At 43.5% G+C, this 17,086-nt stretch overlaps 1 protein-coding gene across 1 annotated transcript in view; it reads right to left on the reverse strand.

The window, feature by feature from the left end:
- Window positions 1-15,235: 15,235 nt before the first annotated feature.
- Window positions 15,236-17,086, reverse strand: part of LOC117506188 (receptor-type tyrosine-protein phosphatase beta-like) — a gene marked incomplete at its 5' end in the record, with an annotated part of 26,948 nt that continues 25,097 nt past the window's right edge. Inside the window, 4 exons of the mRNA XM_034165687.1 lie at window positions 15,236-15,380; window positions 15,538-15,643; window positions 15,718-15,827; window positions 16,106-16,382. Coding sequence (XP_034021578.1) covers window positions 15,236-15,380; window positions 15,538-15,643; window positions 15,718-15,827; window positions 16,106-16,382 — 638 coding nt within the window. The remainder of the gene's footprint in view (window positions 15,381-15,537; window positions 15,644-15,717; window positions 15,828-16,105; window positions 16,383-17,086) is intronic.

The following is a 17,086-nucleotide window of genomic DNA, read 5'->3' on the forward strand; positions in this document are numbered from 1 at the left end:
TCAGACAGCTGTCGGTGGTTTTTCCATCGAGTGATTATCCGAGAAATTGTGGATGTGCCTGGACATGCCAGAACATGTCCCGTGAGGCTTCATCACGGCGTTGCTTTGCACCATGCGGCACCGCCACGACGCGCGGAATTCCTCCGCACGTCTGTCTCAATGTGCCGAAAAAGTGCTGATGTCCACGTTTCACAATTCCTGTGCTAGTCAGACGACGTCCCGGATAAAACACAGCGTCCAGTTTGGAAATGAACGGCACATTCCACTGTTACAGGAGTTTTTGTCATGGAAAGAGGAGCGGAGGCTAATATCCTGGATTATTATAATAACTTCATGAGAGTTACTTCTGGGTCAGAGACATCGGATCGCATCGGGAAAGGGATAATTACAGGCTGCACCATCTCTCTTCTCCCTAGCCATGAACATGGTGGTCAAGTCAGCTGAGGTGGAATGCAGAGGGCCCCTGACCAAGTCAGGTGTACGACAGCCCCCCATCAGAGCCTATATGGATGACCTCACCGTAACAACCATGTCGGTCCCGGGGTGCAGGTGGATCCTGCAAGGGCTCGAAAAGCTCATCACCTGGGCAAGGATGAGCTTCAAGCCCTCCAAATCACGATCCATGGTGCTGAAGAAGGGGAAGGTGAGTGACAAGTTCCGCTTTTCCATCTCAGGAACTGTCATCCCAACCATCACGGAGCAACCCGTGAAGAGTTTGGGGAAACTCTTCGACTCCACCCTGAAGGACTCAGCAGCCATCCAGAAGGCCAGCTTAGAACTTGGAACCTGGCTCACCAAGGTAGACAAGTCTGGCCTGCCTGGTAGGTTTAAAGCCTGGATCTACCAGCATTCAATCCTGCCCCGCATCCTGTGGCCCCTGTTGATTTATGCAGTCCCAATAACAGCAGTTGAGTCCCTAGAGAGGAAGATCAGTGGCTTTCTTCGAAAGTGGCTGGGACTTCCTCGCAGCCTTACCAGCCTTACTCGTTCCTGCCCTGTATGGAACGAGTAACATCCTGCAGCTTCCTCTCAGTGGTCTCACAGAAGAGTTCATGGTGGCACGCACCAGAGAAGTTCTACAGTACAGGGACTCAAAGGACTGCAAAGTGTCAGCAGCTGGCATCGAGGTGAGGACAGGAAGGAAGTGGAAGGCATGGGAAGCAGTGGAGCTGGCAGAGTCACGCCTAAGACAGAAGGCATTGGTAGGCACTGTGTCAACAGGCAGAGCAGGCTTGGGTTACTTCCCAAAGATCCTCATCAGCCAGGCCCATGGGAAGGAAAGGCACCACCTGATCCAGGAGGAAGTCAGAGCGGGTGTGGAGGAAGAGCGGGTGAGCAGGGCAGTAGGACTACGGCAACAGGGAGCATGGACAAGGTGGGAGAGCGCACTACAGCGCAGGATCACCTGGACAAACATCTTGCAGCCAGATTTTCAGCGGGTCTGCTTCCTGGTGCAAGTTGTCTACGATGCTCTGCCAAGTCCAGCGAACCTCCATGTGTGGGGGAAAAGTGAGACACCTTCCTGCCCACTGTGCTCTGGTAGAGGCTCTTTAGAACACCTCCTCAGTGGCTGCCCAAAGGCTCTGGCAGATGGTCGCTATCACTGGCGCCATGACCAGGTGCTTAAGGCAGTCGCTGAGAGCGTAGCATCGTAGGAGCAGCAAAGAAGAGGGCCATCAAGTCCGCAAGCGAAGCTGCCGAAAAGGCCACCAGGTGGCTTTGGGTGAAGAGGGCAGATCCGTGGGCTGCTATATATATATATATATATATATATATAGGGATGCACTGATCCCGATACCAGTATTGGGTATTGACCCGATCCTGTATCCATTTACTCGTACTTGTAATCATAAAACGTCTCCGATACTCCATGACCTGATACTCCGTGACCTGATACCCCGTGACCTGATACGCCTTTACAGCAGCATGATGTCAACCTCTTAATGTGGGATTTTCATACACACGCTCCTTAATTTCCAGACTATAAGCCACTACTTTTTTCATATGTTTTGAACACTGCAGCTTAAACAGTGATGCAACTGATTTATGGATTTTTACAGACTTTCATGTAATTTACTCATAAGTTGAAATACGTCCATCAATGCTGTCCATTGATTGGCTGAAAGCTGTAGTCCATCATGCGGAGTAAATTCACACACAGAGTAAATAAAAAGTTTGCTTCAGTGGAATTCCTCATCACACAATGCTGAAGAAAAATAATCCACAAAAAGTTTCCTGAGTTTGGAAACATCTGAAAATACTTTAAATTAATTATTATATATATTATATATAATAATATATATATATATATATATTATTATAAATTACTCCTGTGGTGTAAAAAAGTTCCTCTGTGACTTAGGCACTTTGCACCAGTTCCTCCACAGAACTCAGATCACGGTCTCAGAGGCGGAGATTGTCCATCAGGTGGCTGAGTTTCAGCCCTTGGTGTGGGTGCTCAGGCTAATGGAAGACCGGCTCGGTCTGCTACAGGTGTAATCCGTTTGCAGAATCTCTGTGGCGCTGCATTCGGACCCTCCGCTCCTCCTTCACAAGCCACAATTTGTGCAAGAAGTCGAGTCACTGCTCCTCATTAACGGCTCAGTTACCACAGGCAACGGGCTGATCTGTCTGATCATGAAGAAATTATCTCATGAGCCACAAAGAAAAAATAAAATAATGTTAAAATTACTCTGTTTTGCTTCCGTGTGTTGCAGAGATGCCGTACAACACTGCGTGTGCACGTGCGTGTGCGCACACACCGTGCTCATCAATATTACATGTTCCACCTTCGGGGGGGAATCATTTAAGGTTGTATTTGTTTATGTTACCTGTATGGATTTAATTAAAAGTTAAAAAATAGTGTGGAGAGTGAAAGGCTGTTTAGCTCAGTGTCACACATTGTAGCTAAAAACAGAAACAGGCTGACAGCTGATAACACAGAGAAGCTTCTTTTCATCAAGTCACCAGCCTATAGCAGTCAGCCTCTCGGTAGGAGGGGTCTGGTTAGGTTTAAAACTCCAGCTTTTGTGACTTCTTGATTATTCTTCTCTACAAGAGTCAAGACAGAAGTCAGACCACCAGAGCAAGAATTTTAGCTGAGGAAGCTTCTGCGATTTGAAGCGAAACGTCCTCGTGTCAAGCAACCCAGTCCAGTCGAAGATTCAAGCTTCTCTACTTTTCATCAAAAAGAATCTGCCCTCATGTTTTCAAAAAAGGCTTTTAGTCCACACAGACATAAATAAAGTTATTAATGGAGTTTCAGTTCAGTTCCTGGTGTTGTGTATATTTTGTCATGCTGAAGTCCACAGGTTACAACCCCTGGCAAAAATTATGGAATCACCGGCCTTGGAGGATGTTCATTCAGTTGTTTAATTTTGTAGAAAAAAAGCAGATCACAGACATGACACAAAACTAAAGTCATTTCAAATGGCAACTTTCTGGCTTTAAGAAACACTATAAGAAATCAAGAAAAAAAGATTGTGGCAGTCAGTAACGGTTACTTTTTTAGACCAAGCAGAGGAAAAAAATATGGAATCACTCAATTCTGAGGAAAAAATTATGGAATCACCCTGTAAATTTTCATCCCAAAAACTAACACCTGCATCATATCAGATCTGCTCGTTAGTCTGCATCTAAAAAAGGAGTGAACACACCTTGGAGAGCTGTTGCACCAAGTGGACTGACATATCAATCATGGCTCCAACACGAGAGATGTCAATTGAAACAAAGGAGAGGATTATCAAACTCTTAAAAGAGGGTAAATCATCACGCAATGTTGCAAAAGATGTTGGTTGTTCACAGTCAGCTGTGTCTAAACTCTGGACCAAATACAAACAACATGGGAAGGTTGTTAAAGGCAAACATACTGGTAGACCAAGGAAGACATCAAAGCGTCAAGACAGAAAACCTAAAGCAATATGTCTCAAAACAAAACAAAACAAAACAAAACAAATGAGGAACGAATGGGAGGAAACTGGAGTCAACATCTGTGACCGAACTGTAAGAAACCGCCTAAAGGAAATGGGATTTACATAAAGAAAAGCTAAACGAAAGCCATCATTAACACCTAAACAGAAAAAAACAAGGTTACAATGGGCTAAGGAAAAGCAATCGTGGACTGTGGATGACTGGATGAAAGTCATATTCAGTGATGAATCTCGAATCTGCATTGGGCAAGGTGATGATGCTGGAACTTTTGTTTGGTGCCGTTCCAATGAGATTTATAAAGATGACTGCCTGAAGAGAACATGTAAATTTCCACAGTCATTGATGATATGGGGCTGCATGTCAGGTAAAGGCACTGGGGAGATGGCTGTCATTACATCATCAATAAATGCACAAGTTTACGTTGATATTTTGGACACTTTTCTTATCCCATCAATTGAAAGGATGTTTGGGGATGATGAAATCATTTCTCAAGATGATAATGCATCTTGCCATAGAGCAAAAACTGCAAAAACATTCTTTGCAAAAAGACACATAGGGTCAATGTCAACGAGCAGATCTGATTTGATCAATCAATCAATCAATCAATTTTTTTTTATATAGTGCCAAATCACAACAAACAGTTGCCCCAACGCGCCTTATATTGTAAGGCAAGGCCATACAATAATGATGCAGGTGTTAGTTTTGGGGATGAAAATTTACAGGGTGATTCCATAATTTTTTGCTCAGAATTGAGTGATTCCATATTTTTTTCCTCTGCTTGGTCTAAAAAAGTAACTGTTACTGACTGCCACAATCTTTTTTTTCTTGATTTCTTATTGGTACTACAGGTGAGTCAAAATTCCATTTGTTCTAGTACACCACAGAAAGTAATCTCTGCTACATTTGTCTCAGAGCACTCATCCTTTTCCGGTCCAGTTTTTATTGACTCATGCTCTGATGCTAATGTGCTGCTATCTTCTCTCGCCAGGTCCCTGCAGCTTAAATTGTACAATTTCTCATGCCCTCTGGTGGTGCATTCTGTGGATGGCCACAAGCTCGGTCAAGTCACCCACCGTGCAGTCAGTCCGACTTATTATTGCAGAGAATCATTCTGAGACCATACATTTTCATGTATTTGACAATATGACTCATTCGGCTATTTTGGGGCACGCCTGGATAAAGAAAACAGCCCACACTCTGACTGGTCTAAAGGACAAATTAGTTCATGGGGACTCACCTGTATGGGCCATTGCTTAGACAGTTCCGCCATTAAGGTTCCTACGCCTAATCCAGATCTCACCGGAGTCCTGTCCTGTTATCACGACCTCGCTGAGGTCTTTAGTAAAGCCAAACCTAAGTCTCTACCTCCACATCAGTCTTACGTTTGTGCTATTGAGTTACTTCACAGAACTTGTCCCCCACAGGGGAAACTATTTTCTCTGTCTGCACCTGAATGTGTCTATACCCAAGACTATATCCAAGAATCTTTAGAGGCAGGTTTGATTCTTCTTTGTGGAGACACAAGACAAGTCACTTGGCCAGTGCATAGATTATCGGGGGCCTGAATGGTGTTATAGTAAAGAATCATTATCCCCTGCCTCTCATTACCACTGCGTTTGAACTGCTAGAGGGCACGAAAGTGTTCACAAAATTCGATCTGCGCAACACATATCATTTAGTGTGCATAAAACACAGTGATGAATGGAAAACAGCCTTCAACACTCCTACTGGTCACTACGAGTACAAGTCATGCTGTTTGGTCTTACTAATGCACCTGCAGTATTCCAAAATCTGGTAAACAATGTCCTACATGAGTTCCTGAACAAGTCTGTATTAGTTTATTTAGACAATATTCAGATTTTCTCTCCGGAAAAAGAGATACACACGCAGCATGTACGTGCAATTTTACAAACCCTGTTGTGCAATCACTTATTCGTCAAAGACGAAAAGTGTGAATTTCATAGGCCAATGGTGTTGTTTTGGGGGTTTGTGATTGCATAGGGTGGAATCCGGATGGACCCAGAAAAGGTTGTGGCGGTACGTGATTGGGTGACACTTCAGTACCATGGCCACACCCCTTCATAATGTCACCTCGTCCCTCTGGGCATTTCACTGGATGCCAGGGTGGGATGTGGCTTTTCAGGTCCTAAAGAGACACTTTATTGCAGCCCCCATCCTAGTCCTTCCAGACCCTGCCCGACAGTTCATGGTCGAACTTGATGCTTCTGACATAGTGTTGAAGCAATCTTGTCTCAAATTGATCCTGGTGAGAAAAGGTTACATCTCTGTGCCTATCTTTCTAAGAAATTATCTGATGCTTAATGTAATTATAACATTAGTGACTGGGAACTGTTAGCAGTGAAACTGGCCTTGGAAGAGTGGCGCCATTGACTTGAGGGGGCAGAAGTGGCATTTTTAGTGTGGACTGACCATAAAAACTTGCAGTATCTGCACACGGTGAAACGGTTAAATGTCGGACTGGCCCAGGAGGGTTGCCTCCCTGTGTCTTTGGGTAGCGGGGTGGGATGTGGGGACTCTGACTGTTGTTTGTGCATATGCACTGAACAGCATTTTGGAGTATTCGGTCTTCTTGGAGTCCCTGAATGGAGTCCTGTATGGGGCTCCAGTGGGGGAGTCCATTGTTCTGCTGGGGGACTTCAACGCAGACATGGGCAATGACAGAGACACCTGGAGAGGTGTGACTGGGAGGAACAGCCTCCCTGATCTAAACCCGAATGGTCGTTTGTTATTGGACTTCTGTGCTAGTCATGGACTGTCATAACGAACACCATGTTCAAACAAAAGGATGCTCATAAGTGTACATGGTACCAGAGCACCCCAGGCCGAAAATCGATGATCAATTTTGTGATCGTATCATCTGATTTAAGGCCGCATGTTCTGGACACTTGGGTGAAGAGAGGGGCAGAGCTGTCAACTGATCACCATCTGGTGGTGAGTTGGATCAGAGGGTGGGAGAGGACTTTGGACAGACCTGGTAAGCCCAAACGGATAGTGCAGGTGAACTGGGAATGTCTGGAGGAGCCCACTGTCCAACAGATCTTCAACTCACACCTCTGGCAGAGCTTCTCTAGCATACCTGTGGAGGTTGGGGGCATTGAACCAGAATAGGCAATGTTCAAAGCTTTCATTGCTGAAGCTGCAGCAGGGAGCTATGGCCTGAAGGTCTTTGGTGCCTCAAGAGGTGGCAACCCTTGAACACCGTGGTGGACACCGATGGTCAGGGAAGCCGTCTGACTGAAGAAGGAGTCCTTCTGGGATATGTTACCTCAGAGGACTCAAGAGGCAGTTGCAAGGTACTGACAGGCCCGAAGGGCAGCAGCCTCTGCTGTGGGGGAGGCAAAGCAGTGGGTGTGGGAGGAGTTCGGAGCAACCACGGAGAAGGACTTTTGGTCGGCACCAAGGTGCTTCTGGTGAACCATGAGGCACCTCAGGAGTGGAAAACGGGGAACCATCCAAGCTGTCTATAGTATGGATGGGACTTTGTTGACCTCAACTGAGGATGTAATCCAGCACTGGAAGTAACACTTTGATGAACTCCTGCATCAGACCGGAGCACCCTCTATAGTAGTTTCAGAGCTGGAAACTGATGGAGGATTTTCATCAATTTCCCTGGTGGAAGTCACTGAGGTAGTCAAACAACTCCACAATGGCAAGGCCCCGGGGGTTGATGACATCCGTCCAGAAATGCTGAAGGCTCTGGGTGTGGAGGGATTGTCTTGGATGAGACGTCTCTTCAACACTGCGTTGAGGTCTGGGACAGTGCCTAAGGAGTGGCAAACTGAGGTGGTGATCCCCATATTTAAAAAGGGGGGATCAGAGAGTGTGTGCCAACTACAGGGGCATCACACTACTCAGGCTCCCTGGTAAAGTCTACTCCAGGGTACTGGAAAGGAGGGTTCAGCTGATAGTCGAACCTCTGATTGAAGAGGAACAATGCGGGTTCCGTCCTGGTCGTGGAACAACTGACCAGCTCTTTACTCTCACAAGGATCCTGGAGGGTGCCTGGGAGTATGCCCACCCAGTCTACATGTGTTTTGTGGACTTGGAGAAGGTGTATGATCGGGTACCCCGGGAGATATTGTGGGAGGTGCTGCGTTAGGATGGAGTGAGGGGGTTCCTTCTCAGGGCCGTCCAATCGCTGTACTCGCAAAGGGGGAGCTGGTAGTTCGGGGGCTCGGCAGTAAGTCTGACTCATTTCGGGTGGAGGTTGGCCTCTGCGCTTTGTCACAAATCCTGTTTGTGATATTCATGGACAGGATATTGAGGCGTAGTAGGGGGGAGGAGGGTTTCCAGTTTGGTGGGCTCAGGGTCTCATCATTGCATTTTACAGATGATGTGGTCCTGTTCACTTCATCGCCCGGTGACCTCCAACACTCACTGGATTGGTTCGCAGCCAAGTGTGAAGCGGCTGGAATGAAGATCAGCACCTCTAAATCTGAGGCCATGGTTCTCAGCAGGAAACCCATGGATTGCCTACTCCGGGTAGGGAATATGGCCTTGCCCCAAGTGAAGGAGTTCAAGTACCTCAGGGTCTTGTTCACGAGTGAGGGGATGATGGAGCATGAGATTGGCCGGCAGCAGTGGCGGTATTGCATTCGCTCTGCCGCACTGTTGTGACGAAAAGGGAGCTGAGCCAAAAGGCGAAGCTCTCGATCTACTGGTCAGTCTTTGTTCTTACTCTCACCTGTGGTCATAAGTGTTGGGTCATGGCCGAAACAACTAGATCGCGGGTACAAGCAGCATTAATGGGCTTCCTCAGTTCAGTCATTCCTGGGGAGCTCGAAGTAGAGTCGTTGCTCATTTGTGTTGAAAGGAACCAGGTGAGGTGGTTTGGGCATCTGGTAAAGATGCCTCCTGGGCTTCTCCCAAGGGAGGTGTTCCAGGCACGTCCATCTGGGAGGAGACCCCGGCAAAGACCCAGGACTAGGTGGAGAGATGATATCTCCACACTGGCCTGGGAATGCCTCAGGATCCCCCAGTCAGAGGTGGTCAATGTGGCCCGGGAAAGGGAAGTCTGGGGTTCCCTGCTGGAGCTGTTGCCCCCACGACCCGAACCCGGAAAAGCGGCTGAAGATGACTGATGAGTGAGTATCTCAACTATTTTCAGTAGCATTATCTCTATTATCCTCTGCAACATTATCTTAAATATCTGGAGCAACATTATCTCAACTATTTTCAGCAGCATTATCTCTATTATCTTCAGCTGCATTATCTATATTATCTTCAGTGGCATTGGGCCTCATGTATCAACGTTGCATACGGCGATATTTGAGCGTATATGGGGTGTACTCCAAAACGGCTGCGCTACTTGGCATTTATCAATGTGGTCGTTGGCGTACGCTGTGCTGAAAATATACACCAGGTCGAGAGGTGGCGTAAATTATACACCAAAATGAACCAGCGCTGGAATCCACGTAAAAATGAAGATGATCAACATGATAAACAGTGCCATTATACAGATCAATGCATATGTTACATAAATAACACTTTCCTGATTATACTACATAATAATCAATACAAATCCCGCCTTTGCGGGATTGTTATGGAGCACGATCCGTGGTCACAGCGCTGACTGCAAAGACAGCGCTGCTCGCCTTTTTCTCCAGACTTCGAGCCTGGAGCCAGAGCAGCGCTGAGCTTAACTTCATGTGGTGTGATCGTTTTAGACTATGAAATTGATAATAACTGTAGTTTCATCATTCCCTTAATTCGCTCGTGCTGCAACCAGGTTTTGTCATCTCCATTCGGTTGTCACAATAAAATAAATACAGAAATACATTTAAAAAAATAAAGAAATCTGACAGATTAGGCGTGTCTTATTAATTGAGTGAGCAAATATCCACATGTCAAGAATTATTGACATGTGAAAAGAGAATACAGTGGTCCCTCGCTATAACGCCGTTCACCTGTCGTGGCCTCGGAGTCTCGGAGTATTTAGTCCAATTTTGCATGTCTTTTTTTTTTACAGTGTTCTGTGTTCTGCGTATCTGTTTATAAGAATCTTGTTGCCCAGAAGAGAAAAGAGCGCCAACAACTACTCATAACTGTGTTTGTCACATGGAAACAAACACCTGCAGCCAGGTGTGAGTGGAAAAAGGCGCAGCGTCAGGACACAGAGGCCCAATCTGTGAAATACTGGTCAGTCACTATTAATAATTTCTTATGTGTCCGACCTCGTTCGTTGATCGTTAAAATTAATTTGTTAGTTCTAAATGCCATCATAATTATTTATAGGAAAACGTTCTATTTTTATTTCTCAAACAAATGTTTGGGCCTGAAAACAGTTTGGTCTTATTTTCCTACTAAGGTTTGAACTTTGAGAGTGTTTATACACGAGAGAAAAGTGAGAAAATGTTCATGCCTGATTGAGAAAGTGTATAAACTGTGTAGTGAGGGGTTTTACAGCTTTGAAACGTCTATAATAAATGTAAAAAATAACGCTGACTACGTCACGGTTTTGCATATTTCTGGCTATTTTTTAGAACGTAACTCCAGAGATTAATGAGGGACCACTGTAACACTTTATTGATTATATACTACAAAACAATTGATACGACGGCCGCTTTTGACGCTCTATTGGCACGCGTCGTGATTGGTGGAGTTCTTTTTCATTGCCGTCTTCCCGGCTTCCATGTCATAAAATGAGGATGTGTCTGAAACGGAGTCTGAATATTTATGGGTGTGTTTATTAGAATTACAATCGTTTCCACCCGTCGCATTTATCAAGATCACGTCAGGCGTACGCCAGAAATGGGCAGGTGCGCACTGCTTGATACATGTCACGGCGACTTTGGTGTATTTCAAGTTTACGCCGTAAATTTATGCCACAAGTGAGCAACATTGATACATGAGGCCCAATATGTGTATTATCTTCAGCTGCATTATCCATATTATCTTCAGCTGCATTATCCATATTATCTTCAGCTGCATTATGTGTATTATCTTCAGCTGCATGATCCATATTATCTTCAGTGGCATTATGTGTATTATCTTCAGCTGCATTATCCATATTATCTTCAGCTGCATTATGTGTATTATCTTCAGCTGCATTATCCATATTATCTTCAGCTGCATTATCCATATTATCTTCAGTGGCATTATGTGTATTATCTTCAGCTGCATTATGTGTATTATCTTCAGCTGCATTATGTGTATTATCTTCAGCTGCATTATCCATATTATCTTCAGCTGCATTATGTGTATTATCTTCAGCTGCATTATCCATATTATCTTCAGTGGCATTATGTGTATTATCTTCAGCTGCATTATCCATATTATCTTCAGCTGCATTATGTGTATTATCTTCAGCTGCATTATCCATATTATCTTCAGTGGCATTATGTGTATTATCTTCAGCTGCATTATCCATATTATCTTCAGCTGCATTATGTGTATTATCTTCAGCTGCATTATCAATATTATCTTCAGCTGCATTATCCATATTATCTTCAGCTGCATTATCCATATTATCTTCAGTGGCATTATGTGTATTATCTTCAGCTGCATTATGTGTATTATCTTCAGCTGCATTATGTGTATTATCTTCAGCTGCATTATCCATATTATCTTCAGCTGCATTATGTGTATTATCTTCAGCTGCATTATCAATATTATCTTCAGCTGCATTATCCATATTATCTTCAGCTGCATTATCCATATTATCTTCAGTGGCATTATGTGTATTATCTTCAGCTGCATTATCCATATTATCTTCAGCTGCATTATGTGTATTATCTTCAGCTGCATTATCCATATTATCTTCAGTGGCATTATGTGTATTATCTTCAGCTGCATTATCCATATTATCTTCAGCTGCATTATGTGTATTATCTTCAGCTGCATTATCCATATTATCTTCAGTTGCATTATCCATATTATCTTCAGTGGCATTATGTGTATTATCTTCATCTGCATTATCCATATTATCTTCAGCTGCATTATCCATATTATCTTCAGCTGCATTATCCATATTATCTTCAGCTGCATTATGTGTATTATCTTCAGCTGCATGATCCATATTATCTTCAGTGGCATTATGTGTATTATCTTCAGCTGCATTATCCATATTATCTTCAGCTGCATTATGTGTATTATCTTCAGCTGCATTATCCATATTATCTTCAGCTGCATTATCCATATTATCTTCAGTGGCATTATGTGTATTATCTTCAGCTGCATTATGTGTATTATCTTCAGCTGCATTATGTGTATTATCTTCAGCTGCATTATCCATATTATCTTCAGCTGCATTATGTGTATTATCTTCAGCTGCATTATCCATATTATCTTCAGTGGCATTATGTGTATTATCTTCAGCTGCATTATCCATATTATCTTCAGCTGCATTATGTGTATTATCTTCAGCTGCATTATCCATATTATCTTCAGTGGCATTATGTGTATTATCTTCAGCTGCATTATCCATATTATCTTCAGCTGCATTATGTGTATTATCTTCAGCTGCATTATCAATATTATCTTCAGCTGCATTATCCATATTATCTTCAGCTGCATTATCCATATTATCTTCAGTGGCATTATGTGTATTATCTTCAGCTGCATTATGTGTATTATCTTCAGCTGCATTATGTGTATTATCTTCAGCTGCATTATCCATATTATCTTCAGCTGCATTATGTGTATTATCTTCAGCTGCATTATCAATATTATCTTCAGCTGCATTATCCATATTATCTTCAGCTGCATTATCCATATTATCTTCAGTGGCATTATGTGTATTATCTTCAGCTGCATTATCCATATTATCTTCAGCTGCATTATGTGTATTATCTTCAGCTGCATTATCCATATTATCTTCAGCTGCATTATGTGTATTATCTTCAGCTGCATTATCCATATTATCTTCAGCTGCATTATGTGTATTATCTTCAGCTGCATTATCCATATTATCTTCAGTTGCATTATCCATATTATCTTCAGTGGCATTATGTGTATTATCTTCATCTGCATTATCCATATTATCTTCAGCTGCATTATCCATATTATCTTCAGTGGCATTATGTGTATTATCTTCAGCTGCATTATCCATATTATCTTCAGTGGCATTATGTGTATTATCTTCAGCTGCATTATCCATATTATCTTCAGTGGCATTATGTGTATTATCTTCAGCTGCATTATCCATATTATCTTCAGTGGCATTATGTGTATTATCTTCAGCTGCATTATCCATATTATCTTCAGTGGCATTATGTGTATTATCTTCAGCTGCATTATCCATATTATCTTCAGTTGCATTAACCATATTATCTTCAGTGGCATTATGTGTATTATCTTCATCTGCATTATCCATATTATCTTCAGCTGCATTATCCATATTATCTTCAGCTGCATTATCCATATTATCTTCAGTGGCATTATGTGTATTATCTTCAGCTGCATTATCCATATTATCTTCAGTGGCATTATGTGTATTATCTTCAGCTGCATTATCCATATTATCTTCAGTGGCATTATGTGTATTATCGTCAGCTGCATTATCTCTATTATCTTCAGCAACATTATCTTAAATATCTTCAGCAGCCTCACCCTGTGGAAAATTGCGTGACTCCCCAAATAAAGCTTTATGTCACACGCATTTTGGCAACATGTCACACTGATTTCAAAATCTTGTTGTGCTTATAAACAGACACAATCATTGTTTTGTCCTGTGTCATTACTGTGGTTTCATTGATTGACAGCCACAGAGAGAGATTTCAGTCAGATTAGCGTTAATCCACCATACGTTTATACACTCACATTGGTACGTAGACTGATTTACACACTTACACATATTAAGTACACATCCACAGAAAGATGAATAGGTCAGTTGGTGGATCAGAGTAGAGTCAGTGTGAGAACATGACATTAACATGATAGTCTGTAGTGAGCGTTTGAGGGTGTGAGGAAAGGAGACATCGGGAGGACGGAGGCAACTGTTTGTCCAACTCTTTACGAGCCTGACAAACTCTGTCTTCATATGACACCAACATCTGTGCCGTCTGAGAGGGTCTTCCCCAAAACTGGAGAGTAGAGGAACAGACTCAAACCCAACACCACTTAAATGATCTTGTTTTTAAATAAAAAACTTTGAAGCCCCCAAATCCCCTTCATTTTGTACAACTATGGTCATAAGAGCCCTTAAATGGGCAAACATTTCACAATTTATATCTCTATTACATACAATATTTTATGACCGCACAATCACATTAAAACACGAGCATATTATTAAAGTCTTGAAACAAAACTAAGAATGCAAGACGTCATGGACAGGCCCTCATGTCCCCGCACCACTGCCTCCCCAGGCCAACACGATCTCTGTTCAGGGGGTGACCCTCATCACACATGTGGTGATATGACAAAATTAAAGCCATCAAAAGGAAGAACGTAATTGCATGCCGAAGGGTCAAAATGGCGGCGCCATAGCAGCCACACCCTTTGACATAGAAAAAAGCTTTTGATAACTTTTGATCAGTATAGTCTTTGGATGATCTGAAGGAAATTTGAAGTATATTGGACAAAATCCCTAGGACGAGTTCGTTCAAATGTAAGTAGTAGAAATGGCCAAAAATGAGGCCAAAATCAAAAACTTCAAATCAAAATGGCCGATACATTCCAGCCACAGATGGCTGCAACGTGTGTAAACAGTTACAGTAGTTGAGAAAATGTTCTTGCCACTTATTGTTTCTGTATGAAAACATTGCTTTTTGTTCCACACATGGACGAGTTACATTCAGCTTGTTGTATCTTTAGTTATTGATCTGTTCAGATATCATCAATGTTTGTGCAAGACATTGGACTTGGGAGGTTGGCAGCAGAACCTCTGGATTTATGATCGTGTCGCTTGAGTCAGTCCAAACAACAAATATCTCTTACTTGATCGTTCCAGCCTTGGTCAATTTTCTGTCACTTATCCAGGAAATAGACCAAGCAGCTCATCCCACACTTCCCTATCCTTGGTTCAAACCCTGTAACATTTCTCAGGTGTTCCCAAGTCATCTGAGAAATATATAATATAATTTCCTGTGGTCTCCTCCCAGTTGCCGTGCCTGGAAGTCCTCCCTAGGGAGACCACCAGGCGGCATCCTCACCAGATTTATGAACCACCTCAACTGGCTCGTTTTGATGCAAAGAAGCAGCGACTCTACTCAGAATCCCTTCAGGATAGTTGAGCTTCTCACCCGGTCCAGGAGTGTGAGACCAGATACTCGACTGAGGAATCTCATTTCCACTGCTTGTGTCCACGACCTTATTATTTCAGTCACAACCCAAAGTGGAGCGACTGCTAAACGAAGAGTCTCGCCTTCTGGCTCAGCTCTTTGTTCATCACAATGGTCTGGTACAGTAACTGCAGGATATCAGACGCAGGCCCAATCCATCTGTCTATGGAGTGAATAAAGCGTCTGGTGTGTTGTCCTACGGGGAGTGGACTGGGACAAAAGTCCAACGATCTGACACTTGTTTATGTCTATAATGTTTTGAAAAAAATTTTTTTTGTTGATGTAAAGCTGTGATAAGCTGTGACAAGTAACGCTGTGATATGATGATTTTTCCATCACAGAGAGACGGACATAAACAGACACTCACCCTCGACGAGTCTTCTGTCTGCAGACGAGCAGGACCGTGACCGCCACCATCATGGCGATGAGGAACATGCCGGCGCTGATGCCCTCGATCACACCACTCAGAGGGTCTGCAGGAGAAACAAAACCACATGGTTATGTTTTAGTCTTGAACCCATCCTGATGTCTGTGCTGCTGTGCTCACCAGCGTTGGTCACCACGGGGAGGGACAAGTACGTGTCGGCGTATAGAGGCAAGGCGCCGCCGCCATCTTTGTCCTCATCAAAGAGCTGTGTGAAAGCTCGAACGCTGAGCCTGCGGGACAAACACAGGTCATCTGGCATCAACGGTCGACACGACCTCACTGTGAGAGAAAACCTTTGATACCATCGTCACAACAGACCTGGATCCAGCTGATTGTGGTGGGTGGAGTCATAGTGACATCCTGCTTTGGGTATGATTTCAGATCATTTTGTAGTGCACACTAAAACAGCTGCTTTTGACCATCAGAATGGAAAATATTCAAAAAACCCACCACAAAATTCTAAAAATCGCTTCACAAAGACATCAGCTTTTTGGTAATAATTCAATACCTATAAGCAGTTTTTGGTTTAAGCGGCCCGTCACAGAAGAACTGGAGGTCCGTCGTGCTCTCTGAACCCAGATCTTTGTCTTTGTGGTCACAGGTCCCTCCAAGGCTGTCCATGCCTGTCCCCACCGTGATGTCAAAGGTCAGCGAGCTGCTGTCTGGGCCCTCGGTGCACCGACTGGGGAAGTAGCTGGTCTGATAGGACTTAATGGAGATGTTTGACTTGTAGTCCAGGTAGGAGGGCAGAGGGTGCTGCTGCATGGGCTGGACGTTCTCAGTGTCTTCATCATGTGAAAAATAGACAGATGGGATATTTTCAGCCATGATTTTCTTCAAGAATAATGTTGACTGTGTCCTTGGTGCCGTCTGACCCAGTAAAACAACACTGGCCCATCACGCTCCAAGTCTGCAGGAGGACCCGATTTGTAAAACCTTTGAACCCACCTTTAAACTTTCCCACTGAAGTTTGATCTTGAATGATCAATACTTCACACATAGTGCGAAGTTTGGACGCCGTTTGGACAAAAACAGTGAAACAGCCCAAAACAGTTTGAAATTAGGGCACATAACATCGCACACAAAAAATCGCACATGAAACATCGCGCCGACAGGCCAGGCATGCATGAACCCGGTGCGAGAGTTCGTGCACGTGCCGGTGTCTTTCCAGCAGGAACAGTGCCAGGTGCAGCACATGGCACTGCTTATGTGGTATAAATAAAAAATAAAAACTATCCAGTACTTGTGGAACCACATCGCGCTGCTTATGTGGAATAATTAATAAAAAAGAGAAAAACACACCACCCACTGGATGCGAACTCGTGCCTTCTAAACACTCTGATTGCCAGTCAGAGACTTTACCACTGAGCTACGGAGCTGTTCTTTGAAAGCTGCAGGAATCCGCCTCATATCAGGAAGGACATGGAAGTATTACAAAAAATTAAAATCACACACCATATAAAAACACTGCATTTATCAAGCGAGCAAT

This window comes from Thalassophryne amazonica, unplaced genomic scaffold, assembly GCF_902500255.1.
Source record: "Thalassophryne amazonica unplaced genomic scaffold, fThaAma1.1, whole genome shotgun sequence".
Classification (NCBI taxonomy): domain Eukaryota; kingdom Metazoa; phylum Chordata; class Actinopteri; order Batrachoidiformes; family Batrachoididae; genus Thalassophryne; species Thalassophryne amazonica.